General features: G+C 37.9%; 1 protein-coding gene across 3 annotated transcripts; it reads left to right on the top strand.

Annotated features, from left to right (window-relative positions):
• The first annotated feature begins 1,234 nt into the window (after positions 1-1,234).
• LOC127420740 (serine/threonine-protein kinase pdik1l-like) lies at positions 1,235-25,562 on the top strand. 3 transcript variants are annotated; one of them, XM_051663256.1, is made up of 5 exons: positions 1,235-1,392; positions 4,377-4,602; positions 7,820-8,119; positions 16,442-17,203; positions 25,297-25,562. In XM_051663256.1, exons 2-4 carry the CDS (start codon positions 4,492-4,494, stop codon positions 17,180-17,182), a joined length of 1,152 nt encoding a protein of 383 aa, XP_051519216.1. In that variant the 5' UTR covers positions 1,235-1,392; positions 4,377-4,491; the 3' UTR covers positions 17,183-17,203; positions 25,297-25,562. The 3 variants fall into 3 exon arrangements, with proteins under 3 accessions (XP_051519216.1, XP_051519215.1, XP_051519217.1); XM_051663255.1 differs by having other exon boundaries at positions 25,185-25,562; XM_051663257.1 differs by lacking the exon at positions 4,377-4,602 and having other exon boundaries at positions 25,185-25,562.
• Positions 25,563-27,079: the final 1,517 nt, after the last annotated feature.

Here is a 27,079-nt window from a genome sequence, read left to right as displayed (position 1 = left end):
AGCTCGGAGGATCATCAGAGACTCCAGCTACCCGAGTCATGGGCTATTCTCACTGCTACCATCAGGCAGGCGGTATCGCAGCATCAGGACCCGCACCAGCCGACTCCATGATAGCTTCTTCCCCCAAGCAATCAGACTTCTGAACTCTTGATCTCCCACGATCAAAATACATCAGCACTGCACTTTATTACTCTTACTCTTATATCTCACACCGGACTGTCATAAACTATATTATTATTATATTCTATTTTAACAACTGACTATCAACCGACAGCCTGAATGTCAATACAGTACAATACAACCTACTGTACATTCTATATATACTACTATATATACCTTTTTTTTTTTAATAATGTGTATCTATATTATGTGTATTGTATACTGTACAGTGTATGCTATTATTTGTATATTGTTGAGTGTAATTATGTGTATAACAGATGTTTAAATTGTGTTGTGTTAATTTGATGTTATTGTAAATTGGTATATGTCTCATCACTGTCACGACTGCTATGTTGATCGGAACTGCACCCAAGATTTTCACACACCATTGCACTTGTGTATATAGCTGTGTGACAATAAAAGTGATTTGATTTGATTTGATTTCTCTTGAAAACAAATCGTGCTGCTCTTCTGGTTGTATCACGGCAGTTCTCACGTGAACATGCCAGTGCACTCACCGAAAGAGGCAGCGTGAACTAATTCCCCTCATGGATACACATTGGAGAACGAACGGAAGTAAACAATTACAGTGAAAAGGACTTAAATATTGATCTGTTTCTCACTCAGAGTGATCATATCGTTTTATTAACCACTTTAATCTTATGGATTACTTTTACTACGATTGCCTTTTTGGAGCTTTAAAGATCTGGTCACTTGCATTGTATGGACCAACAGAGCTGAAATATTCTTCTAAAAATCTTCATTTGTGTTCTGAAGAAAGAAAGTCATACGCATCTGGGATGGTATAAGGGTGACTAAATGATGAGAGAATATTTATTTTTGGGTGAACTATCCCTTAAATAAGAGAATCGCTAGCTCATTCAACGTTCTCACAGATTGTAGTAGGCTACTTTACTTTTTGTGGAAACTATAATTATAAACTGTTGTTAGACACACAGCCTGATGTGCTAAAGAGAGAGGGGGCAGTGTTTCTCACTTTCACTTCAGTGCCCAAATTTAAAAGACAAGTGACGGGTGCGCGCAAGAGCAGGAATCTTCGCGACATTGACGCGCGCTCTCACGGGCACGCGCTCACGCTCACTGCTAGAAAGAGAGAAAGGAAGAGAAGGAAAAGGGTTTGTGTGTGTGTGTGGCGGCCTCCGTTTATAATGGCTGCCCGAAAAAGAGAAGAGTCAAAGCAGTTACATTGGGAATAAGATTCGTCGTGCACAGGTAAATGTTAATTGTGTTTGTGCGCGTGCAGCGGGATTCTTTGTCTGAGCATGTGTGTTGTGCGGCTGCGCAGGTGCTGCTGCTGGAGGGGTTTTGTTATGAAGTACACCGTTACTGAGACTGTCACAGCAACATATGAGCACCATGCAGCGCTGCTCTCATGTGTAAGGTCATGTACAGGCAGTGGTATCCAGCTGGAAAGGCGAAAAACACCGGCGCTGTGGCCGAAAGACACAGAACCAGCAGGCCTTTACACAACAAAATCATATGACTGCATTACAAACACAACAGTCGAGTGTTTCTGCTCAGTACTGCGTTCAGTGGGCAATCTGTGAACGTGTAATGTTGGCTGTGGCCTTTGATCGCTGCCTCTCTTTCCTCACGTCAAGCTGATTACGCACGCACGCACGCACGTGTTAGTAGCGCAGAAACGTTTGTTTACCTTTGCATAACGGAGGGGTTTTAAATGTTTCGTGCCAGTCCGCCTCAAAAAGCGTCAATTTTTTCCAATGAAAGTGTTAGGAAACCCCTTTTAAAAATACTGTCATATCGTGTGTGTGCGTGCGCGCCAGCGCATGGGGTTACCTGGGGCAAGTTGTCACAAGTATATATTTCACTAGAAGTTTAAGTCCAACCACAACAATGCTTGTTTTCATTAGCACAGTTTTTTTATGTTGCTTTCATGCACTGTGCTTTAAGTTGTCTTCAGTTTGAATTATTTTTGTTAATTACAGTTGAAGTCAGAAGTTTACATACACCTTAGCCAAATAACATTTAATCGTGGAAAACATTCCCTGTCTTAGGTCAGTTAGGGTCACTATTTTAGGAATGTGAAATGTCAGAATAATAGTAGAGAGAATTATTTATTTCAGCTTTTATTTCTTTCATCACATTCCCAGTGGGTCAGAAGTTTACATACACTTTGTTAGTATTTGGTAGCATTGCCTTTGTTTAACTTGGATCAAACATTTTGGGTAGTCTTCCACAAGCTTCTCACAATAAGTTGCTGGAATTTTGGCCCATTTCTCCAGACAGAACTGGTGTAACTGTGTCAGGTTTGTAGGCCTCCTTGCTCGCACATGCTTTTTCAGTTCTGCCAACAAATGTTCTATCAGACTGAGGTCAGGGCTTTGTGATGGCCACTCCAATACCTTGACTTTGTTGTCCATAAGACATTTTGCCACAACTTTGGAGGTATGCTTGGGGTCATTGTCCATTTTGAAGACCCATTTGCGGCCGAGCTTTAACTTCCTGGCTGATGTTTTGAGATGTTGCTTCAATATATCCACATAATTTTCCTTCTTCATGATGCCATCTATTTTGTGAAGTGCACCAGTCCCTCCTGCAGCAAAGCACCCCCACAACATGATGCAGTCACCCCCATGCTTCACGGTTGGGATGGTGTTCTTCGGCTTGCAAGCCTCACCCTTTTTCCTCCAAACATAACGATGGTCATTATGGCCAAAAAGAATCAGACCAGAGGACATTTCTCCAAAAAGTGAGATCTTTGTCCCAATGTGCACTTGCAAACTGTATTCTGGCTTTTTTTATGGCAGTTTTGGAGCAGTGAATTCTTCCTTGCTGAGCAGCCTTTCAGGTTATGTCTATATAGGACTCGTTTTACTGTGGATATAGATACTTGTCTATCTGTTTCTTCCAGCATCTTTACAAGTTCCTTTTGCTGTTGTTCTGGGATTGATTTGCACTTTTCGCACCAAACTACGTTCATCTCTAGGAGACAGAATGCGTCTCCTTCCTGAGCGGTATGATGGCTGCGTGGTCCCATTGTGTTTATACTGGCATCCTATTGTTTGTAAAGATGAATGTGATACCTTCAGGCATTTGGAAATTGCTCCCAAGGATAAACCAGACTTGTGGAGGTCCACAAAATTTTTTTTTCAGAGGTCTTGGCTGATTTCTTTTTCCTATAATGTCAAGCAAAGAGGCACTGAGTTTGAAGGCACAGTTAACTTAATGTAAATTTCTGACCCACTGGAATTGTGATATAGTCAATTAAAAGTGAAACAGTCTGTCTGTAAACAATTATTGGAAAAATTACTCGTGTCATGCACAAGTCCTAAACGACTTGCCAATACTATAGTTTGCTGATATTAAATTTGTGAAGTGGTTAAAAAATGAGTTTTAATGACTTCAACCCAAGTGTACGTAAACTTCTGACTTCAACTGTTTGTCCTCCAATCTTAAAGGGATAGTTCATCCAAGAATGAAAATTCTCATTATTTACTCACCCAGATGTGCAGTGGCGAATTCACAGGGCCAGTAAAGCTTTTTCTGCTGGCCTAACATGCCTGATAAATACATATTTCTTCATCCTTTCATTCTCATTCACCTTGTAATCGCCTATGTATTTTCAGTCTCTTTTCAGTCCTAATTCATCTAAAAACGAATAACAAAAAATGAAAAGTTAATCCAATCATAATTTATTCCTTGATGCTTACAAGCGAAGAGTGACAGCTGTTTCACAAATCACATGAGCCAAGCTCGTTAGCCGAAGCAGCGTGACTCTGAGCTCTACCCCCTTAAGGGGGTCGCACATTGGATATGACTGGCGGATTACATGGCTCGTTCTAAAATATGAAACAACTGTTTTCAATGAAGGTATGCACACTGCTGCCCAGCTATGACTCCAGAGGCTGCTCAAATTTCTGCCGTGCCATGGAGCGCAACTTGCATATTTTCCATTAAATACGACCCAAATCTTTATCAAAGGACATAGATTATTTACTCTGCCGTTGTTCATTCTTGAGTAAGGGAAAAAACCTTGGTAACTTCTGTGTGTACTGTCTGCCACCTGAACCGCATGGACCTGCCCTTTGTTTGATCTGTGCCGTGTCCTAGCCACGACGTCCGGTGTGCGACCACCTTCAGTATTTCTACAGAATCCCTAAACGGTGCAAATGAATAGGAATTTAAAGTCAGATTGTCAGATTCATCAGCCAATCAGATTGATTTATTTGTTCTAGGTGGGTGTGTTCTTTAGGATGTATCCCAGTCCAGGCCTTCTAGCTGGCCTTGAGTGACGCAATCACGCTTTAAGTTATGTACGTATTTGAAAGCGAAGAGCGCAAGATCTAGCTGATGAGCCAGCTGTCATCACTGCTGCTATCACCATTGAGAAAGATCCTTATGGATTTAAAAACCCAAGATGAAAACAGGAAAGGAGGGCTGATTTTCACTTCAAGCAAATTGGTAAGTGCTTTTTGCATTATTATAGCAACATCAGGAGTTTAAGTGTAAATTAGGCTGGCTGGAGCATTCAGTGTCAGTTTAAGTTTTGAAAAGTAACCGTGTACCCTTATGAAACAAAAATGACTTTAAATCTCAAATATCATTAGATAGATTTTTTTTTCCTGGTATTAGACCTTCTTGGTTTTGACTTTCTTGCATGGATGGGCTTTTAAAATGTAATTTGGTATTATTAGTTGTCTGCAACAATGTATGATGTCCATAGGTGTCTTGTTAATTGTGAAACAGTGTTTTCTTAATGGCATGAATAGTACTGAAGGCCTACACTTAAAACACACATATGCACTGGCGGCATGTGCATGACTTCCTTTCTTCTGCAGAACACAAACAAAGATTTTTAGAAGAATATTTCCGCTCTGTTGGTCCACAGAAGAACTCAGAAGCTCCAAAAAGCACATAAAGGCAGCATAAAAGTAATCCATACTAGAGGTTGACCAATAGTGGATTTTGCAGATTAATTGGCAGATAGTTTTTAAAATTGATCTATAGAAAGTAAAAAAAAAAAAAGAAATGCTTATTCTTTCCTTTCTGTGACAGGCAGACAAAGAGTCCTAATTGAATAAAATCCCAGATGCAGTTTATTGTTCAACTAAATCCCCAAAATAACCAGAAAAAAATAAAAAATTTGGTCCATTACGCCGACTTTTAAGGATAAACAAGCCCAAAACACAGCAGGGACTTTTATTTTGAAACAATTAAATAATGAAAAACTATCAGCAACTATCGCCATAGATTTTTGCCGATAACTATTGTTCCAAAAAGCAACTTGGCACAGATCAATCCAGATGACTCCAGTGGTTTCATCCATGTCTTCAGAAGAGATATACAGGTGCATCTCAATAAATTAGAATGTCGTGGAAAAGTTTTGTATATTTCAGTAATTCAACTCAAATTGTGAAACTCGTGTATTAAATAAATTCAATGCACACAGACTGAAGTAGTTTAAGTCTTTGGTGCTTTTAATTGTGATGATTTTGGCTCACATTTAACAAAAACCCACCAATTCACTATCTCAAAAAATTAGAATATGGTGACATGCCAATCAGCTAATCAACTCAAAACACCTGCAAATGTTTCCTGAGCCTTCAAAATGGTCTCTCAGTTTGGTTCACTAGGCTACACAATCATGGGGAAGACTGCTGATCTGACAGTTGTCCAGAAGACAATCATTGACACCCTTCACAAGGAGGGTAAGCCACAAGCATTCATTGCCAAAGAAGCTGGCTGTTCACAGAGTGCTGTATCCAAGCATGTTAACAGAATGTTGAGTGGAAGGGAAAAGTGTGGAAGAAAAAGATGCACAACCAACCGAGAGAACCACAGCCTTATGATTGTCAAGCAAAATCGATTCAAGAATTTGGGTGAACTTCACAAGGAATGGACTGAGGCTGGGGTCAAGGCATCAAGAGCCACCACACACAGACGTGTCAAGGAATTTGGCTACAGTTGTCGTATTCCTCTTGTTAAGCCACTCCTGAACCACAGACAACGTCAGAGGTGTCTTACCTGGGCTAAGGAGAAGAAGAACTGGACTGTTGCCCAGTGGTCCAAAGTCCTCTTTTCAGATGAGAGCAAGTTTTGTATTTCATTTGGAAACCAAGGTCCTAGAGTCTGGAGGAAGGGTGGAGAAGCTCATAGCCCAAGTTGCTTGAAGTCCAGTGTTAAGTTTCCATAGTCTGTGATGATTTGGGGTGCAATGTCATCTGCTGGTGTTGGTCCATTGTGTTTTTTGAAAACCAAAGTCACTGCACCCGTTTACCAAGACATTTTGGAGCACTTCATGCTTCCTTCTGCTGACCAGCTTTTTAAAGATGCTGATTTCATTTTCCAGCAGGATTTGGCACCTGCCCACACTGCCAAAAGCACCAAAAGTTGGTTAAATGCACATGGTGTTGGTGTGCTTGACTGGCCAGCAAACTCACCAGACCTGAACCCCATAGAGAATCTATGGGGTATTGTCAAGAGGAAAATGAGAAACAAGAGACCAAAAAATGCAGATGAGCTGAAGGCCACTGTCAAAGAAACCTGGGCTTCCATACCACCTCAGCAGTGCCACAAACTGATCACCTCCATGCCACGCTGAATTGAGGCAGTAATTAAAGCAAAAGGAGCCCCTACCAAGTATTGAGTACATATACAGTAAATGAACATACTTTCCAGAAGGCCAACAATTCACTAAAAATGTTTTTTTTATTGGTCTTATGATGTATTCTAATTTTTTGAGATAGTGAATTGGTGGGTTTTTGTTAAATGTGAGCCAAAATCATCACAATTAAAAGAACCAAAGACTTAAACTACTTCAGTCTGTGTGCATTGAATTTATTTAATACACGAGTTTCACAATTTGAGTTGAATTACTGAAATAAATGAACTTTTCCATGACATTCTAATTTATTGAGATGCACCTGTAGTAGGTGTGGGAGAGAAACAGATCAATATTTAAGTTCTTTTTTTACTATAAATCTACACTTTCACATTATTTTGTTTTTGTCAGTTTGTATTCTTCGTGCATAACACCATCTACTGCGCAGGGAGGAAAATTTATAGGAGTTTTATTTTTGGGTGAACTATCCTTTAAATTCCAATATCATATTTTTGTAATAATTAGTGAACACACACATATCTCATAATTTTGTATGTTACATTTTTCATTGTTTCTGTTTTATGCTTCGTAATTGTTTTACTTAATACATTTTACTGAGAAGACATTAAATTGTCTACTTTGTGTGGTGGAATGTAATCATCATCGAAGCTCAACAAGTGAAATATCACCCACGAGTGCTACGCAAACATCTGTGGAGTGGTAGGCCTACTGCGGTCAGCAGCATCTACAGTTGAAAGTTTTTAAAAGCCTGCCTGTCAAGCACTTGAGGCTGCGCAAGAGCAATGGTGTGTCCTGAAAATGACAAAAAAAAAAAAAAAGTATGGATGTACCATCACAATGAGACTAGTAACATGCATTAAGACAATAAATAGGAAAATAAAAATGGATACATTTAAATTTTGATTTCATGCCGACTTTAAAGTTGCCGATATTTAGCTTGGGCAGCCACTGACAATTTTCAATGGAGGATAAACCCTGCCATTGTCACAAAGTCATACATTATCACAACAAATACCTTCTCTCCAGTCATGATTATTTTGTTTCTCTGCAACACAGGTGAGGAAGAAGAGGATGGTGAGCAGTGAGGCGAAGTATGAGCTGATCCAGGAGGTGGGCCGGGGCAGTTACGGTGTGGTATATGAGGCAGCAATACGGCAGACTGGCGCTCGCGTGGCTGTGAAGAAGATCCGCTGTCACTCCCCGGAGAATGTGGAGCTGGCCTTGAGGGAATTCTGGGCCCTCAGCAGCATCCAGAGCCAGCACCCGAACGTCATCCACCTTGAGGAATGTGTCCTGCAGAGAGATGGTCTCGCTCAGAGGATGAGCCATGGCTCCAGCTCCTCACTATATCTGGAGGTACAATACCCACAATGCACAGCTGGGACACTAAATTGGGTCTCATTCACTTATAAATGCATACAAGTTGTACTGGACGTGCACAGAAAAAGTTATTTTGAAGACAGATTCAGGTGCATGCAAACAAATATGTTCTTGCCCTCGTTTTTATGTTACAGCCAGATTTGTGACTCTCTGCAAACGTATCCTTGCGCTCTCACCTAAGAGCATGCACTGCAAATCTTCGAGTAAAGCCACGTGTGCCGTTCACAAAATCATGTGAGCCGACACAATAAGGCTGTCAAATTCAAATTCGAAGTTTCATCGAACTTACAATTAGTTCTACCTTGTAAACACTACTTTGTTTCCCAGGGAAATGATAAAAACCTTTGCAGATTAGATTAGAGCTAGATCAAGAAAGCTCTTGCCATTTTTGTGTACACTAAACACATCAGAAGGCCGCCGACCTGACTGTGGCCAGTTCGTGACAGTGCCGCCTGAGGCTGAAACTAACTGGAAAATAGTCGAGTGAATTTCTTTAACTAGCCCTCCTAAAAGAATTCAGTCTGCACTCTGGTTATCGTTTTAGCTTCTAAATTCTTATGTTGTCATCAGAAAGATTGCTTTCATCGACCACGGTATTTTTGTTTTTTTTGTTTTTTTGTTTTGTTTGAGAAAGCAGAGTTAATCTGACTCCCCGCACATAAATTCAGTGCAGAGGTTATCGGAGGAAGGATGTGGTGAAATGTACCAACACATGACATGCAGCAGTGCCTCTCTATGGACAGTGTTGTTGTCGTGTTTTAGATCAGATAAACTTAATATGATGTGCTGTGATTGGCTGCCTGTGCAAACAGATGGTGCGGCTTTCATACATTGATGCTTGGTTTTGCAATAGGAAAACATAAACCCAAAACTGGTAATGTAATTGCCTAATTTGATATGTGCTGCTGTGCGGACTAGTCTATAATATTCATTCAGTATGAAAGCAGTTGTTTGACATACTGTGATATCACATCTTGGCATAATGCAGCCTTCAAGTGAAATCAGAATGACTTGGAATGATCGTATCTATGCATTCAACTCCAACACAATGTTGTATTTACTAGTGGGGAACCTTTTCTTGAAACATTAACTTTCTGAGTTGGGAGGGTGCCAATTGTGGAATTGGTCTTGGTCTTGATAAAGTTTTTATCATGAATGTTTACTGGATAATTTGGCTTGCACATGACAATGCACATAATTTGCATTTTGTTGCATTAGTGCTAAACAAGCGTCCTGTATTTGTTGGGGAAGTGAAAAAGAGAAAAATAAATTGGATCCATTTTATTCCAACCATACTCACTCCAACTATCACACCATAATTAGGATTTATGAACTCATAAATGAGTGTTTCTTCAACTTCTGGCACTTTCAGCACTGTGGACTTCTAGAAAGGAAAGTTTAGTTAAAACAGTTCTCACTTTATCAGATTACTTCATCAAAGTTAAAGGGATAGTTCAACCAAAAATGAGCGAATCATTATTCATCCTCATGTTGTTGCAAACTTGTATGACTCAAAAGGAGGCAGTATGTTAGTTTCAGTCACCATTCACTTTCACTGTCTTTTTTTTGTTTGGTTTTTTTTTGTTAGTTTTTTTGCATACAATGAAACTGAATGGTGACTGAAACTAACATTCTGCATCCTTTTGAGTTACATGGAAGAAAGAAAGTCAGACAAGTTTTCAACAACATGAAAGTAAGTGATAGGATATAACATTTTGAGTGAACTGCTCCTTAAGAGTTCACGTCAGTGTCCACCAGTTATATTAAAAATGCCCATTTAAAGTTGACAAAATGCATTGAAAATGTTAACAGATGGCCAATTCCAGATTTACAGACGTGACATTTGCAGTGAAACTTTTCAAAATGGCCATCTTTAAAGGTGCAATATGTAACAATTTTCATGTAATATTCGCCCTTTTTTTTGCCAATGTGTGAACGGCTTGTAACGCAACTTCAAAAATGAGTCCTTCCCGGACTTCCTAGGTTGCTTATTAAAGCCTGTAGACTGATTTTCATGCGAAGGGAGTGGGTCGCTTTTGCCGGGAAAATCCAAAGGATGTGACGTTTATGCACGCTCACGAGAGCCTTGCCTCAGTGCTTCTCTTCCGCTATTCAACAGCGACAACAAACTGCAACACTAGGTAACGTTATCTTAGAGATGGAATCCAGCAAACGTCCGGCTCCCAGCACAACATCGACTCCTGCACAAACTCAGAGTAAGCCAAAAAAACTAAAAAAAAAATAAAATAAAAAAATAAAAACATTTATCTACTGAATCCCGTCTGGCTAAGCGGGAACGTGATCGTGGTCGAGCGAAAACTAGAGTGAACATCGGCAGGGCATTTGAGTCCTGGAGGGACCTTCGTTTTTGGGGATCAAAACTGACCCTGAATTGGCATTTTTCTTACTGGACAGGTAAGCTTACATAACTGCAAATCATGTGAAATATAGTGCCATAAGGATTGATCTGCGTAATTTTAGCTAAACTACAATAACACATGGAATGAATGCTAGACAATGTTCAAGATAATGCAAAAGCTCCATTCATTAGTGGAACGTAACTTGGTCATACAGAAAATATATACATTCTATTATTATAAAACAATAGCGCATCGAGATATCAAAATGACAGTTGTGATGGAATCACATCAATTCTGAATTGTCAACATATTTATAATGTACAGTCTATTTTACAAACAGCTACTGTCATCATCCACCAAATTTAGCTAACAGCTATTGATAAAGCTGTCTTGCTAGCTAAAGCCGACATAGGCTATCATATAAATGCAGTCAATGTATCATGCAATGAAAAGTGATTACTTCAAACTACAGTCTCGCATAGTCAGACCTATATCCACACTTTGTTTTAGCCCTGTTCCAGCACTGGAGAGTCAAATATAATATACAGTCTCAAAGTTTGTAGTAAAACAGTCATAACTGTGTAATATTAATTATGCTACCTTATCTGTCAGCATGATGTCGGTGAATCACGTTCAGTCTCTTTGTGCGTTATGTCATTGTTTTGGTCGATGCTCGCTCACATGCGTCCCTATGGAGTGTGTGCTCGAGTGCAAGCAACAGGTAGCTGGCTGCAGTTCACTTAATGGCCACAGGTGTCATTAATAACAAGGGTTTCTGAATCTTACATACTGCACCTTTAAATATAATGCAAATTTCAAGCATGCTCTTCATTAGGTATGTTTCCATTCAACTTGCGAATCAAATTTTTGGGAAAACCATAGTATCACACAAACAGTGTGTGAATAAAGTCACGTTTCCATCCCATGTGTTCAAAAGAACAAAATTGTCACTTACGGAGAAATTGTAGCCAATGTGACTCTATTAATAAAATACTGGTGGTTTAGAGCACGCAGACAAAACACTGTAAATAACTTTATCATTGTTTGGGAGTGGCAGCGCATCACACACATCATTCCTCCATCCTTAAGACTTTACAGTGCAGATCTATAAGATATTTTTCAGAAGTGTCAATAAACCTGCTCTTCGGCACAGTTCAAGTTTGTATTCCACTTATTTACTCTACAAACTCTATGCAGGCTTTGGATTCTCTAGACACCGTTATTTCAGGATGACCAGATCAACATTTCAGACGTGATGATTGGTCCGCTAGTTATTTAGTCCCATTACTTTTTGATGCACCTCTTGTATTCCTAATGAATTCAAAAGGAGTTTATTCGGTAAATGTTTTTCCATCATAGTTTATGCATATTTCTTCTTATGAAAGAAAAAATTTATTAATGTCAAGTGAGTTTAAACATTTTTATGCACATTTTGGAGATTTTATTTGCATCTTGGTGTTTCCATCCAGCAGTTTTTATGTAATATTCCAAAATGCATATAAAAATATGTGGATGGGAACCCAACTACTGACACGATGACAGTCGTAATCTTTTTGAAAAATTGATGGAAACCTTTTTCAATCAAATGTTGATTTTTTTTTTTTTTTTTTTTATTTCAGTCTTTTTTAGATTATCATAGTTTTAAACGTAATAATTTGTGATGAATTTTCATAGCTTAGTGCTGAAAGTCTAGGTTTGGGACAAAGCTAAAACTGTACATTTAAAGGCATTTAAAAAGTACCATAACATAAATGAAGGCCTGGTAAAAAGTTTCCAAGTCAGTTTAATCTAACCTTTACTTCACAAAAAAAAAAAAAAAAGTTAAAATCTGTTAGTTTTAATAAAAATCGACCCCTGGTTCAAGAAAGTGCCTGAAGTTGTAGAAACTCCCAACTATGATATTCCCAGGAGAACTTGAAGGTAACATTGGACACCTTTACTTTATAGCACTCTTAAAGATATTTTTAATACTTCTGACTGCATGTATTCTATAGCCTAGCATTTGAATGCATGTACAGAACATATAGGCATGTGGGATTGTTTTTATGTGACCTCAGTAAACTTTAATGTGTACATCACTGTCTGAGATGTTCTATTGAGAGAAGTTAGAACTAGAGCTACTAGTGAGTACATTATTAATTACAGAAGTTGTTCTGTTAATCAGAGTAGTTTATATTTAAAATGTCAAATGATCTGTAGTTCCGCAAGCTAAAGGAAGCAACACTTTTGCCATAAGCCAAATATACAGTTGTACTCAAAAGTTTGCATACCCTTGGAGAATTGGTAATATATGTACCATTTTTAAAGAAAACATGAGTGAGCAGGCAAAACACATTTCTTTTATTTCTTATGGGATTCATATTCAACTGTAGGTTATAACAGAATGGCACAATCATAAAACAAAACATGGCAACAAAGAAAAAAGTCTTCACACCCTTAGTTCTTAATACTGTGTATTGCCCTCTTTAGCATCAATGACAGTGTGCAGTCTTTTGTAATAGTTGTCTATGTGGCCCCAAATTCTTGCAGGTGGTATAGCTGCCCATTCGTCTTGGCAAAATGCCTCCAGGTCATGCAAAGTCTTTGGTCGTCTTGCATGAACTGCACGTATGAGATCTCCCCAGAGTGGCTTGATGATATTATGGTCAGGAGACTGTGATGGCCACTCCAGAACCTTCACCTTTTACTGCTGTAACCACTGGAGGGTCAACTTGGCCTTGTGCTTAGGGTCATTGTCGTGCTGGAAAGTCCAAGAGCGTCCCATGCGCAGCTTTCGTGCAGAAGAATGCAAATTGTCTGCCAGTATTGTCTGATAACATGCTGCATTCATCTTGCCATCAATTGTCACAAGATTCCCCATGCCTTTAGAGCTCACACACCCCCAAAACATCAGTGAGCCACCACCATGCTTCACAGTGGGGATGGTATTCTTTTCACTATAGGCCTTGTTGACCCCTCTCCAAACATAGCGCTTATGGTTGTGACCATGAAGCTCTATTTTGGTCTCGTCACTCCAAATTACAGTGTGCCAGAAGGTGTTAGGCATGTCAAGGTGTTGTCATTTGTGGCATTGGCACAGTAAAGGCTTTCTGGCAACTCGACCATGCAGCTCATTTTTGTTCAAGTATCGTCATATTGTGCTCCTTGAAACAACCACACCGTCTTTTCCCAGAGCAGCCTGTATTTCTCCTGAGGTTACCTGTGGGTTTTTCTTTGTATCCTGAACAATACTTCTGGCAGATTTGGCTGAAATCTTTCTTGGTCTGCCTGACCTTGGCATGGTATCAAGAGATCCCTGAATTTTCCACTTCTTAATAAGTGATTGAACAGTACTGACTGGCATTTTCAAGGCTTTGGATATCTTTTTATATCCTTTTTCCATCTTTATAATGTTCCATTACCTTGTTACGCAGGTCTTTTGACAGTTCTTTTCTGCTCCCCATGGCTCAGTATCTAGCCTGCTCAGTGCACCTACGTGAGAGTTAACAAACTTTTTGACTATTTATACACAAACACTTATTGCAATTTAAAAAGCCACAGGTGTGGGAAATTAACCTTTAATTGGCATTTAAACCTGTGTGTGTCACCTTGTGTGTCTGTAACAAGGCCAAACATTCAAGGGTATGTAAACTTTTGATCAGGGCCATTTGGGTGATTTCTGTTATCATTATGATTTAAAAAGGAGCCAAACAAACTATGTGATAATAAATGGCCTCATATGATCACTATCTTTAAAGAAAATAAATTTTTGTTTTTGCATGATCAGTCATATTTTCAAAATCAATGCCAAAACTTCACAATTTCTGCCAGGGTATGCAAACTTTTGAGCACAACTGTATGCCTTTAAAGTTCTTTGAAGTAATTTTGGGATTGTTTCGCTTTGATATTTTTGTTTATTTCGGTTGATTTTGCGGTGGGGTTGGACTCATCAATGTGACTGATATGACTGGAGTCAGTGAGTGTGCATCATTTAAAACATTTTGTCATAACAGTTTACATGGACTTTGAAAATACATATGAAAATGTTACTTCATAATTCTGTACTAGTTGACACTGCAGGATACAAGTGTGGAAATGCATACATAATGTAATGTATTTGGACACTTAAACCACACACACAAAAAAAGGCCTGGGAATTGTAAAGGAATTCAATAATTCAAGTCCTGATTCCTAACAGTTTCATTAATGATTTTATTTTTTAAAGAAGAAATATTTCAAAATAAGAAATGCAATTCTTACTGCCATCAACAGCCTGTTACCAAACGATGAGATATTTCAGATTTTGTAAATAATTTTGTTATAATTGCACATTCGAGAGTTGTTATTGGTATTTTTGCAACCGGTTATGAAATGTCATTGCATCAGATAACTAAATATCAAACCAAGTGTAATTTAGTTTGAAGAAAGATGGCACAAGGACAATTTTCAAGAAAAACAAAGATGCATGTTTTTGAAATGATAAAATCATAGATGCAGTGTTCAAAATAAAGGCAAAAATTGTTGTGATCAGGGACTAAAAATGAAATGTTTTTAATTTTGGTTTGTTCTAAATGTCACCTTTTGCAGGCCAAATAATTTGTATTATTTAAACCTTGGTGTACCCAGAGAGAATGCATGCACAGGCCATGTTCTTCTGGGGCTAATAAAGTCCTGAATCAACTTTATACTGATTCAACATTACATTGTGGTAAAATAGAAAGAAGTGCACACTCACTACTTTTGGCTCGTTACCAGTAATACGACCTATGAAACCCAATGTTATCCCAAAGTAAGGCCTAAATAAAAATATAAACTGTATGGTTAAATTAAATTACAGATCTGCTTCTCAGTCAAAATCTGGTAGCATCAAATCTGTATCAATGCATCATCAGTGGTGGAAAGAGTACAGATTTTTTATTTTTTATTTTACTTAAGTAAAAGGACTGCTACTGAAGAAATAATTTACTTGAGTACAAGTGGAAGTACTGAGAAATATTATGACTCAAGACTAAATAAGTAGTTTGCTGAAAAACTACTCAAGTAATTGTTACAAGTTACTTTATGGAAATTATATTATATATAGTATATACACTTCCATTTTTAGAACACAGACATTTTTGTTCTTGAAAGAAACTTATGCTTTCACCAAGGATGCATTAAATTGATAAAAAAAAACTGTCAAAATCATTAATTGCCTATTATTATTATTATTATTATTATTATTATTATGTTTTGAAATAACACATACTGTGTCACCTATTCCTTACAAAAGCATTCTAAAGTGCTAATTTGGTATTCAAGAAAATGTAATTCTTATTAGAACAATTGAAAATAGTTGCGCTACCATGCGCAAATCACAATTCAGTGGGTTTTTTCCCCATTTGCTGAGGTATTGAGTTCTTACAAGTTGCTTTACACTAGCATTTCAAATTTTGGTTTTAAAAATAGGCAAAAAGAAATGCATTTCTCCTGAAATTCTATTTTCTCCTAAAGTCTGTTATTTTAGAGAGATGAAGGCTATTCCATACATTACTGTTTTGAAAAAATAATCTCTAACCAGGATAGAGAGAGAAGTGGACGGCCCAGATGCACAATAAAAAGACAAGTAAATCACCAGTCTCTAGTTTGAGAAACAGACTTCTCACAGGTCCTAAACTAGCAGCTTCTAAATGCCAAAAACCTGCATTGCTGCAAGAGGATTCTTCGACAAACAGAACATTTTAAGAATATTTAAATAGAAATAGCCATTTGTAACATTCTAAATGTCTCTAAATCGTCTCTAAATGACATAATATGCATTGTGACTGAAACACATTCCTATTTCAGGTTTATTCTCTGAACCTTATATTTATGCCATGAAATTCATAAAGATTTAAGTGTGGGGCCACTGTATATTCAAAGCATGTGCTGCACAATTGCGTAAATTGTTCTAACAATGTATTTGTTTATATGCACCCAGTTGGTGGAGACCTCCCTGAAAGGCGAGATCACATTTGACCCGCGCTGCGCCTACTACCTGTGGTTCGTCATGGACTTCTGCGACGGCGGAGACATGAACGCCTATCTGCTGTCCCGCAAACCCAGCCGCAAAACCAACACCAGCTTCATGCTTCAGCTAGGCAGCGCGCTTGCCTTCTTGCATCGCAACCAGATCATCCACCGAGACCTCAAACCCGACAACATTCTCATCTCGCAGAGCCGCAGCCCGGCCGGCTCGCCCGAGCCCACCCTGAAGGTGGCTGACTTTGGCCTCAGCAAGGTCTGCTCATGTTCGGGTCTGAACCCTGAAGAACCAGCCAGCGTCAACAAGTGTTTCTTGTCCACGGCTTGTGGGACGGACTTCTACATGGCCCCAGAAGTCTGGGAGGGCCACTACACTGCTAAGGCGGACATTTTTGCACTGGGGGTGATCATATGGGCCATGGTGGAGCGGATCACGTTTGTGGATGTGGAAACGCAGAAGGAGCTGTTGGGGAGCTATGTACAGCAGGGGGAGGATATTGTCCCATTGGGGGAAGCTCTGTTGGAAAACCCCAAGATGGAGCTCCACATCCCGGCCCGGAAGAAGAGCATGAATGCTGGCATGAAGCAGCTAATTCGAGAGATGCTGTCTGCCAATCCACAGGAACGACCCGACGCCGTCGAGCTGGAGCTCAGGCTAGTTCGGATCGCGTGCAGGGAACTCGACTGGGACACGTGAGAGGATGGCATCTCAGACGGGGTGAACTTTTTATATTTCCTGCCGTCTAGGAAGACTCTTTCTTTTGAGCGTCAGAACACATTGTTTGGTGGCAGGAATGGGTTTTTAGGGGGGTGATTGCACAGGTCCTTGGTCCTTTCTTTAAACTATATTGAAGAAGGTGTAGTACGACCCATCCACTGCTGATAAACCGCCTTTACAGCAATGTTAAATGCTCTCTAATGTCTCAACTGTCCACAAGCACACAGGGACTTTGGTTTCATTGAGGAAAAACATCAGATTTCCACTCATTGATGCCTTCCTATTGACCCGCATCATGCTTAAAAGAATATACCGGGTTCAATACAAGTTCAGCTCAATCGACAGTATTTATGGCATAATGTATTTCGACTCGTTCCTCCTCCTTTAAAAAAAGCAAAAATCTGATTTACAGTGAGGCACTTATGATGGAAGTGAATGGGAGCAATTTTTGGAGGGTTTAAAGGCAGAAATGTGAAGCTTATAATTTTATAAAAGCTCTAACATTAATTCTTCTGTTAAAACTAATATATTATTTGAGCTGTAAAGTAGTTTCAATCGTAATTTTTACAGTCATTTTAGTGTTTTAGGGTTTATTGACATTACATCATCATGGCAACGAAGTGATAAAATTGTCTGTAACTTTACACAGAAAAAGTTAGTAAGTGATTTTATCACACTAAAATCATGTTTACACGCATATCCTTTGTCTTGTGTCTATACTTTTGAAACAGTGAGTATTTTAACATTCAAAAATTGGCCCCCATTCACTTCCATTGTAAGTGTCTCACTGGAACCTTGATTTTTTTTATTTTATTTTTTTTTCAAATTTGGAATGCCCAATTCCCAATGTGCTCTAAGTCCTTGTGTTGGCGTAGTGAACTCACCTCAATCCGGGTGGCAGAGGACAAATCTCAGTTGCCTCCGCATCTGAGACTGTCAGTCCGTGCATCTTATCACGTGGCTTGTTGAGCGTGTTACTGTGGAGACATAGCGCGTGTGGAGGCATCACGCTATTCTCCGTGGTATCCACGCACGTCTCACCACGTGCCCCACTGAGAGCGAGAACCACATTATAGCGACCATGAGGTGGTTACCCTGTGTGACTTTACCCAACCTAGCAACTGGGCCAATTGCTGAGTCACTCAGCATGACCTGGATTCAAACTTGCGACTCCAGGGGTGGTAGTCAGCATCTTTCCTTGCTGAGCTACCCAGGTCCCCCCGATTTTTTTTTTTTTTTTTTTTTTTTTTATTAATTGTTTGGTAATTAACATTATGCCACAAATGCTGTCCATTGAGCTCAACTTGAATTGAACCTGCAATATTACTTTGAGGTTCCAGAACATTCCAGTACTGAGAAATCAGACAGCATGTAGAGTAGGGCTGGGCGGTATAGCTATAAAAAGTCTAGTTTGATATTTTGACTACTTATTTTAATAGTTGATATGTCTTTTGGTGATATTCAATTTGAATCTCTATGTATGGCTTGAAACAGTTTTTTTTTTTTTTTTTTAAACCAGAGAAACCATCGTCAAGTAGATTCAAAATTTTAATGTAACAGGGTTTTTCCATGTTAAATCAACCAAATTTAAGAAACTTCTGATGAAATTTTTTATTTTGTCAGTACTTTTTCTGAAAATAAAATAAATGATGAGGTATATCAAAATGTAAATGGCCATGTATCACTATTTACTCAGGAATCCATTATTTTGTAGAGGAGGGTCAAAATAATTTTTTTTTTTATTTTGGAGCAAAACTACAAGTAACAAAAAAAAAAAAAAAAAAAAAAACTTAGGTGTCAGCTTCATTATTTTATTTTTACACAGAGGTATGTAGGTGTATTATTAAAATCAGTTGACTTCGGTACATCTTGTTGCATTATATGCCAATGGTGGTGTTTTTTTGTTTTTGTTTTCCAAAGTTGGAGTGCTTATAACTCAAAGTTTAAAGATATCTTTGTTTAGAACAAAGTTTGCTTTTTGTATCTTCATTTTTAGGCCCTATACAGTTACATACCAGATATATTGGGCTCTCAGTCTGACTCCATCTCTAAATTTTTCACATTTTCAGTGGTTGAAAACCATATGTGGGTCACATGGTATGAAGCTAGTATTTCTTAAAAGTCTGAATAATGTTTGAACTAGAATTGACACTGTGAAAGTGTCTGGGTGTCAGAGTCTGGGTACCAGAGATCCCAGACTTCAGTTGTTCCACCAAGTAGTTTTGCTCCAAAATCATTGGTGACTTTTATTTATTTTATTTTATTTTTTTATTTTTTTGACCACATCTACCAAATAATGGATTACTCAATAATTATTGATCCATAGCATTTCATATTTTGGCTTCCACTATCAATTATGTATTTCATCAGAAAAAGAAAAAAAAAGTCAAACAGATCTGAGCCAGGGACCTCTGGTTGAGTTGACACAGAATGACCCAATAGGTAAAATGCAGTAAGTCTAGTTAACAATAATCGGTGAATTTTTCCAAAATGTTTTAAACTAAAAATGTTTAATTCATATGCACCAATATAATACATGGTTATAAACCGCAATATTTACTTACTTTTTTTTACTAAACAGAAACATTTTAAAGCATGTAAGATGCCACATGGGAATTCTGTTAAAATTTTTTGAGTGAAGGAAACAAATCATTCAGTCAGTGTTTGAAACGATTTACTGAAGCAGACAGTTTGAACGAACCAGTTTGCTGCAATGAATCGAGCATCCCAACTCTCTCTTGTGTTTTTTTGCTACTGAGATTTAAATCAGACTGCGAAAATATCCCTGTCTTAGCGTGCTTATTCACAATATTCATGATAAACTCATCACAATATTGACAATTTTGGTTACGCTTTTATCAGCAACAGTGTAATATTGAATATATCTTAAATTTTTGAGATATATCGCCCAGCCCAAATGTAGATTTAATAGAGCGCAGCAAACTCATGGCTTCCATCTCTCTTGGTAACTCCAATGTCTTTCCATTACGTTCTCTTTGAGAGCTCGTCCTACATCACTCCCGGTGCTAAATCAACTTCTAATGCAAACGCAGGAAATAACCGCCTCTTATACAGCCACCTTGATATTTTCACGGTCAAATTTAACAGCTTTTGTACAATGGGATCAATAACTGTTTTTCAGCACTTCGCTCACATAAGGGCTTCAGGGATTTGAATTTGTATTGCTCAATTTGAAAACAGTGTTTTTTCACCTTTTCTACAAAATACTTCACAAGGCAATAGTTTGTAGTTGATATTTCAAAAGAGATACGGTAAATTATTCTATAATCAATGATTGCCCTCAATGAAATAAACACAAGTTTCAAGGCAATTCTGTCTAAACACTGTTAGCATTTGCTTCCTGCTAGAAACTGACCTTGGCGCTATGGAAGGTGCACATGTGAAGGATCTTTTCCCTCATCACTCTGTGGTTTATGTCCAGCTCAGCCTGACTAAAATTACCAAAACCTAATCAGCCTAATCTCATGAAAATTATATGATGTAGCAACATTTTTGCAAAATGAAATCATGAGGTTCATTACAGGCATTGTGTCAGTTCCGAGGTGAAATGTCTACTGTGTGGCGCTAAAAGCGAGTTTAGTGCAGGTTTTTAAGGTTAATGCAAAACCGACCTCCCTACCCTAAACCTTAATCCTAAACCTAACCTACAGTATATTTTCATAAAAAGCAAACGTGAGATCAAAAACACATTTGCTGAAGCAACCACGTCATTTTGTGGTGCTTTTATGACACTTTCGGTCACGTGTCAACTCGTGTGCTCTTCAGGACTCGTACCCAGGTCTTTTGCAATGCAAGTGCAACACTATATCAGTTGAGCTACTGTGCAATTTGGTTGCACTCGAACAAGCTCGTAAATGTAGTTGATGTAAAACAAACAATAAACATTTTACTTGTGATTTGTGTGACAGCGAATAAAAGTCGTTGTTGTAGCGCCTCTAGTGTTTATTTCTCCTGGAAACTGCTGCAATACGTAGAAGAAGCCACGCATAAATCATTTTGCAAAAATGAAGGTATAGTAATGTGATTCTATGAGACTAGGTTGAACATGATGTCCTGAAATGAGAAGTTAGGTATACTTTACGCTCTCTAGAATGTAGGCAAATGAAATCTCATCAGATTTAAAAAGGACCCAGAACACAAGCTGCTCTTTCAGACAGAAGAATGTCCAGAAGTGCTTATGGGTCATTATTAAACGGACACCATTTCCATATCAAAATTATTATTTTTAAAGTAAATTTATGATTTTAAACATTCTGTTAGGTGAAGAAAGTCATAATTGGAATAAATTAAAAACCAATAAATATTAATTGGCCTATATGTTGGTCATATAACAGGGTTGACCGTTAAAGGAATGGTTCACCCAAAAATGAAAATTCTCTTATCATTTACTCACCCTCATGCCATCCCAGATGTGTATGACTTTCTCTCCTCTGCAGAACACAAATGAAGATTTTTAGAAGAATATTTCAGCTCTGTAGGTACATACAATACAAGTGAATGGTGACCAGCAGTTTAAAGCTCCAAAAAGGCACAGACAGTCATTGTAAAAGTAATCTGTACGACTCCGGTGGTTAAATCCATATCTTCAGAAGCGATATGATAGGTGTGGGTGAGAAACAGATCAATATTTAACTTTTTTTTTTTTTTTTTTAACTATAAATCAGTCAGTCTCCACTTTCACGTTCCCATTCTCGTGTTTTTGGTGATTCACATTCTTCATACATATCGTCCCCCTACTGGGCAGGGAGGAGAATTGATAGTAAAAAAAAAAAAAATGACTTGAATATTGATCTGTTTCTCAACCACACCTATCATATCACTTCTGAAGATATAGATTAAACTACTGTCAAATGAATTACTTTTATGATGCCTTTATGTGATATTGCCTTTATATTTTTTTGGCACCCGTTCACTTGCATTGTATGGACCTACAGAGCTGAAATATTCCAAAATATTCTTAATTTGAGTTCTGCAGAAGAAAGTCAAACACATCTGGGATGGCATGAGGGTGAGTAAATGATGAGAAAATTTCCATTTATTGGGTCAACTATTCCTTTAAGAAAGAAAAGGAAAAGAATTAAATGCCTAATAACACATTAAAATTTTGTTTCCACTGTTCATTGTTACATAGTCAATATTTACACATAACCTGCCAGTCAAAAGTTTGGACACACCTACTCATTATTTTTTTTATTACTATTTTTCACTTTATAAAATAATAGTTAGGTCATCAAAGCTATAACATAACACAAACGGAAGTATAGGTATTATGTAGCAACCAAAAAAGTTTCAATCAAAACTAATATGAGCTTCTTCAAAGTCGGCAACCTTTGTGTAGATTCCAGCTCTGTACATTGTTCATTCTTTCAAGCAACTTCATGAGGTGCTTTGTCCTGAGATGCTTTTAAACAGTATTGAAGAAAATCCCATGTATGCTGGCCACATGTTAGCTTTGTATAGAAATTCATTCATAGACACCAATTTATTTGTCTACAAAACTTAATTTAAAAAATTTAAGCATAAAATTGTTTTACATCATGATATTGATTAACTTATGTCTGAACTTTTGATTGGTAGTGTATGTAAATGAGGGACATAAAGGTACCCGTTTTGATTGACCCTTAAGCACCAAGTGATCCGAAGATTTGCTTAAACACTGACTTGAATTTGTTGACTGACTTTTGTAGAAAGTCACTTGCATTGTGGTGGGAGTGAGTTTATTAGTATACGTGAGAACACTTGTGAGATCTTTATGTGATCATCATATGAATGCTTTGAGTGACCAGCCTTGATTAAAAACACAAACCCTCATATATTAGCACCGAGAGAGTTAGTCTCCGCATCAGGGAAAAGCGTATAGGGAGTGTGAACCGGATAAGAACATTGATGCTAACACACACACAACCACAAGCGTGTCTTTGACATTCAATAGCAGTGAGGTGAATTTGATCTCCACTTGAATCCCAGAATGCTGAATCTTAACGCTAATCCCTTCCGCTACGCTCCTGACAGACTCGCACTTAAGCCTGTCATGTTTTTTGGGGCATATGAAGAATGAATACTGTGGGACAGAAACTGCTATTCAGGTCGACGTTTTGTATGAAGTTTAACGCATATCCGACAAGAACCTTTGTGGCAGGAGCACCTCTGTCCCTTTAAACACTGAACATGTCCTTGAATTAAGTGACAAGGGACAGTAATATTTACATGAATATGCCGTGTGCTTATTTTTCTTTGTCATTTTTCCCTTTTTCAAGTGGGGGATGCTTTTCAATGCCAGAACCAGCAAAGATGTAATTCCGAGCAATGGCTTAAATCATCCCTCTTAAAGATTTTTTTTCCTGCTTTTATAGAAGCGTCACTTCCAACTGTGGCATTATCCTCTAATCCATATTATCGCAAGAATAAAGGGTAAAAGGATTTTTTTTTTTCTCAGAGCCACACTTTTGTGATCACCCAAATATTGTTAAACCTGCTTTCTCGTTGAGATTACCATAATTTATGCCGTATATTGAAATCCCATTGCCCTTGTGAGCACTTGATTCGTCCGTCTATTTCTAACAGCCGGGAGTTCTCTCAAAGGACTGAGCTACATTTGCCTGACAAGCATGTAGTTGTGTCAGTTAGAAACGATGGCTTGATTTGGAAGTGTTGATAAATCCATTAGAGAACTTCATAGAGCGATGCTAAAGTTGACAGCGCAAACATTGAATATGTGAAGCTGACATGCTGATGAATGTCATTGGTTGGAATGTAAGATTGTGGTCACGCCCAAAGGAATTTCTTTGTTTTGTTTTTTTTTGAGAGAGAGAGCAAATCACAGGTGGAGTCCTATGGAGTATCTCAAAGCGATAGTTCACTCAAAAGTGAAAATTGTCATTTACTCACCCTCTTGTCATTCCAGACCTGTTCACGCTGCTCTTTTCCATACAACAAATGCATGTAGTGACCAAGGGATGTCCATATGACTCATGCATCAGTCATATGATAGCTTAATGTGAGGAACAGACCAAAATGTAAGTCATTATTCACTGATAATATTCCCCTCTGCTGCAGCTCTCAAATCTACAGAGCCCCTTAGAGGACAGGGAGGGAATTTATTTCCTGAAATAGTTTGTTCCCTCACAAAGCGTTTTGCGTTCCTTTGCAATCGTCTTCTGTTCCTTTGCAATAAGTTTTGCCCTCTCTCACAATAGTTTACGTTCCGTCTCAAAAAGTTTTGCATTGATTTGCAATAGTTTTGCATTCCCTCACAATAAGTTGCTTTTTCTTTTGCAATAGTTTGTGTTGCATTAAATAACATTGTTGAACTATAATTACTGTTATAAAACCATGATTATTTTTCGGAAGGGATGGATAATGGTATTGCGAGGGAATGCGAAACTTATTGATTGTCTGTACAAATCTTATTTATCCATGGCACAGGAGTGAAAAGAGATTTGAGAGTTGTTGCAGAGGGGGAAGTTATCAATGATGAACGACTTAAATGTGTGTCTATTCCTCGATCTCATACAGAGCTGTCATATGGCTAATACAATGGCAATCGAAGACTTTGTTGTGCACAAGTCGTATCCTACTTTTCTGGTGGAGTGATATGAAAGTGAGTAAACAATGACAGTTTTCATTTTTGGTTGTCCTTAAAAGACAACACATCAGTTAAATACATATTATAGATTATAAACTTGAAACAAGTACCAGTTTTCCCCTTCCTAACTTCTAAACATTTTTATTTTTTATAAAATCACAGTAAGTTACAATTTTTGTAACGTGTTTTTTGCTCTTCTGTACATACTGTACATGAACTGCTGATATGCACAGAGGACTGTCTGATGGCTGTGATGTGTGCTGTGTGAGTGATTGTTGAGTTTGTGTTGTGAACGGGGGTGTTGACTTCATTGGTTGTTATAAGTAGCATGTTGACATGATCACATGACCTGTGTGTTTCTGGATTTCTGTGCAGAGTGTACACTGATCTGATCTTCTGGTCTAAGGATGAAGTTCCTGTTAAGTGTGTCAAATTTGGGAGCACAACTGTATTACAATTTAGTAAGAAAGAAAACCATGTTTTTCAGAGAAGCACTACGAAATATTCCCTTCAGTGTCCTGCTCACAGATTCTCCTCAACCCTTCAACCGTCTGACCTGATTTACACTCGACATCAACTACTGAGAGCTGTGCAGATGCATTGTGACTTAAAAAAAAGTGCTTTGACTTTTTGTTTTCCTTTGTGTTCTTGTAAAGTATTTTGACATAAACAGAATTTCATGAGAGGGAATCTTATAAGTGAATGTGTAATTTATTGGTGGGATTGGCTTTATTAAAAAAAACAAAAAAACAATTGCACTTGAATCATGTTTTATTATTATTATTATTATTATTATTTGAGCATTTACAGAAAATGTGTCTATTGACCATGTATAGATGACACTAGATGTTCATTAAACTTAAATAGACAGTCAGCCCACCTTAACCCAGTGTTGAATGGTCTGACAGCTGTATTTGCCTTGCAGTCCCCTAAAAATTTTTTCTCTGAAATGCCCCAAATATAATTAAACATTAGATCAGAGGAATGAAGCCAATTATTTATGCATACAGTGGAGAGTTTGATCAAAGCAAGTAATGTGAGCATCGGTGGAATGTAAAGTAACTGAGTGGATTAGCTGCAGATACAGAGGTGAGTTAACCTGTTAGTAAGTGTTGGTATTCTAGTTCCATGTGCTGCAGAGACCAAAACAATAGTTCAATTAATGAAGGTAATGTTTTATTCTTCTGTGTTCAGTGTTTAACTGCGACTGGCTCGATTTGAGTGATTTCTACAGTCTTGTAGAGTTGTTTGCGAAATCTTGCATTGTATGTTGTAATATGCACTTATTACTAGATAAGAGATTGATGTGAACGAATTCTGGCAATTTAGTTATTGTAAAAGAATGTATTAAAAGCACCAGGATTGAGAAAGGGTGTTTCCTATAAAAAATAATAGTAATAGTATTACCTTGGTACCATGTAAAAAAAATAAATAAAAAGAGGGGGGGAGGGGAGGCTGGGAACACTAAGAACACACCCTAGATATATTCCAGAAATATTCACACAGTTAAGCTCATTTGTGGCATAATGTTGATTACCACACACACAAACTATTTCGACTCGTCCCTCCTTTTCTTAAAAAAAAAAAAAATAAAAAAAATAATAAAAATCTTGGTTACAGTAAGACACTTGCAATAGAAGTGAATGTGGACAATTTTTGTAGAGTTTAAAGACAGAAATGTGAATTATAATTTTACAGAACATTAATTCTTCTGTTAAAACTCATGTATTATTTGAGCTGTAAAGTTTAAATCATTTTAGGTTTACAATGTTACTTCGTAATGGCAACTAAGTTGTAAAATCGGCTATAACTTTACACAGAAAAGGTTAAGTGATTTTATCACACTAAAATCATGTTAACACACATTGTGTATGTCTTGTGTCTATACTTTTGAAACAGTGAGTATTTTTACGTTTACAGATTGGCCCCCATTCACTTCCATTGTAAGTGCCTCACTGTAACCAAATTCCCCATTAAAGCAAGTCAGCTCACTCTGCAGCCATCTTTGAAACGCTCCCGGGCTGCTATTGTCTATGGATACTACAAGCGGCATAAAAGTGCAGCTTCTATTTACTTGAATGGGGAAAGACCGAAATCCCCAAAAACGGTTGGTCAAGATTACGATCAAAGAACATATTTTAAATCAGCTGTAAAATCTGACAAAACTGGTATCATAAATTGTGTTTCTTCACCTCAGATCATACTAAAAAAAAAATCTCTTTTTAGGCTGGTTCAGCTAATATGCGTTAGCATGTTCTCGAATTGACTGA

This window comes from Myxocyprinus asiaticus, chromosome 30, assembly GCF_019703515.2.
Source record: "Myxocyprinus asiaticus isolate MX2 ecotype Aquarium Trade chromosome 30, UBuf_Myxa_2, whole genome shotgun sequence".
NCBI lineage: Eukaryota > Metazoa > Chordata > Actinopteri > Cypriniformes > Catostomidae > Myxocyprinus > Myxocyprinus asiaticus.
The sequence above is the reverse complement of the archived record's forward strand: the minus strand, read 5'-3'. Positions and strand labels throughout refer to the sequence as shown.

Coding starts and splice junctions, on each gene's coding strand:
- LOC127420740 (XM_051663256.1), top strand. CDS start 4,492: ATGAGCCAGCTGTCATCACTGCTGCTATCACCATTGAGAAAGATCCTT. Junction 4,603..7,819: donor TTTTCACTTCAAGCAAATTG/GTAAGTGCTTTT, acceptor TCTGCAACACAG/GTGAGGAAGAAGAGGATGGT. Junction 8,120..16,441: donor GCTCCTCACTATATCTGGAG/GTACAATACCCA, acceptor ATATGCACCCAG/TTGGTGGAGACCTCCCTGAA.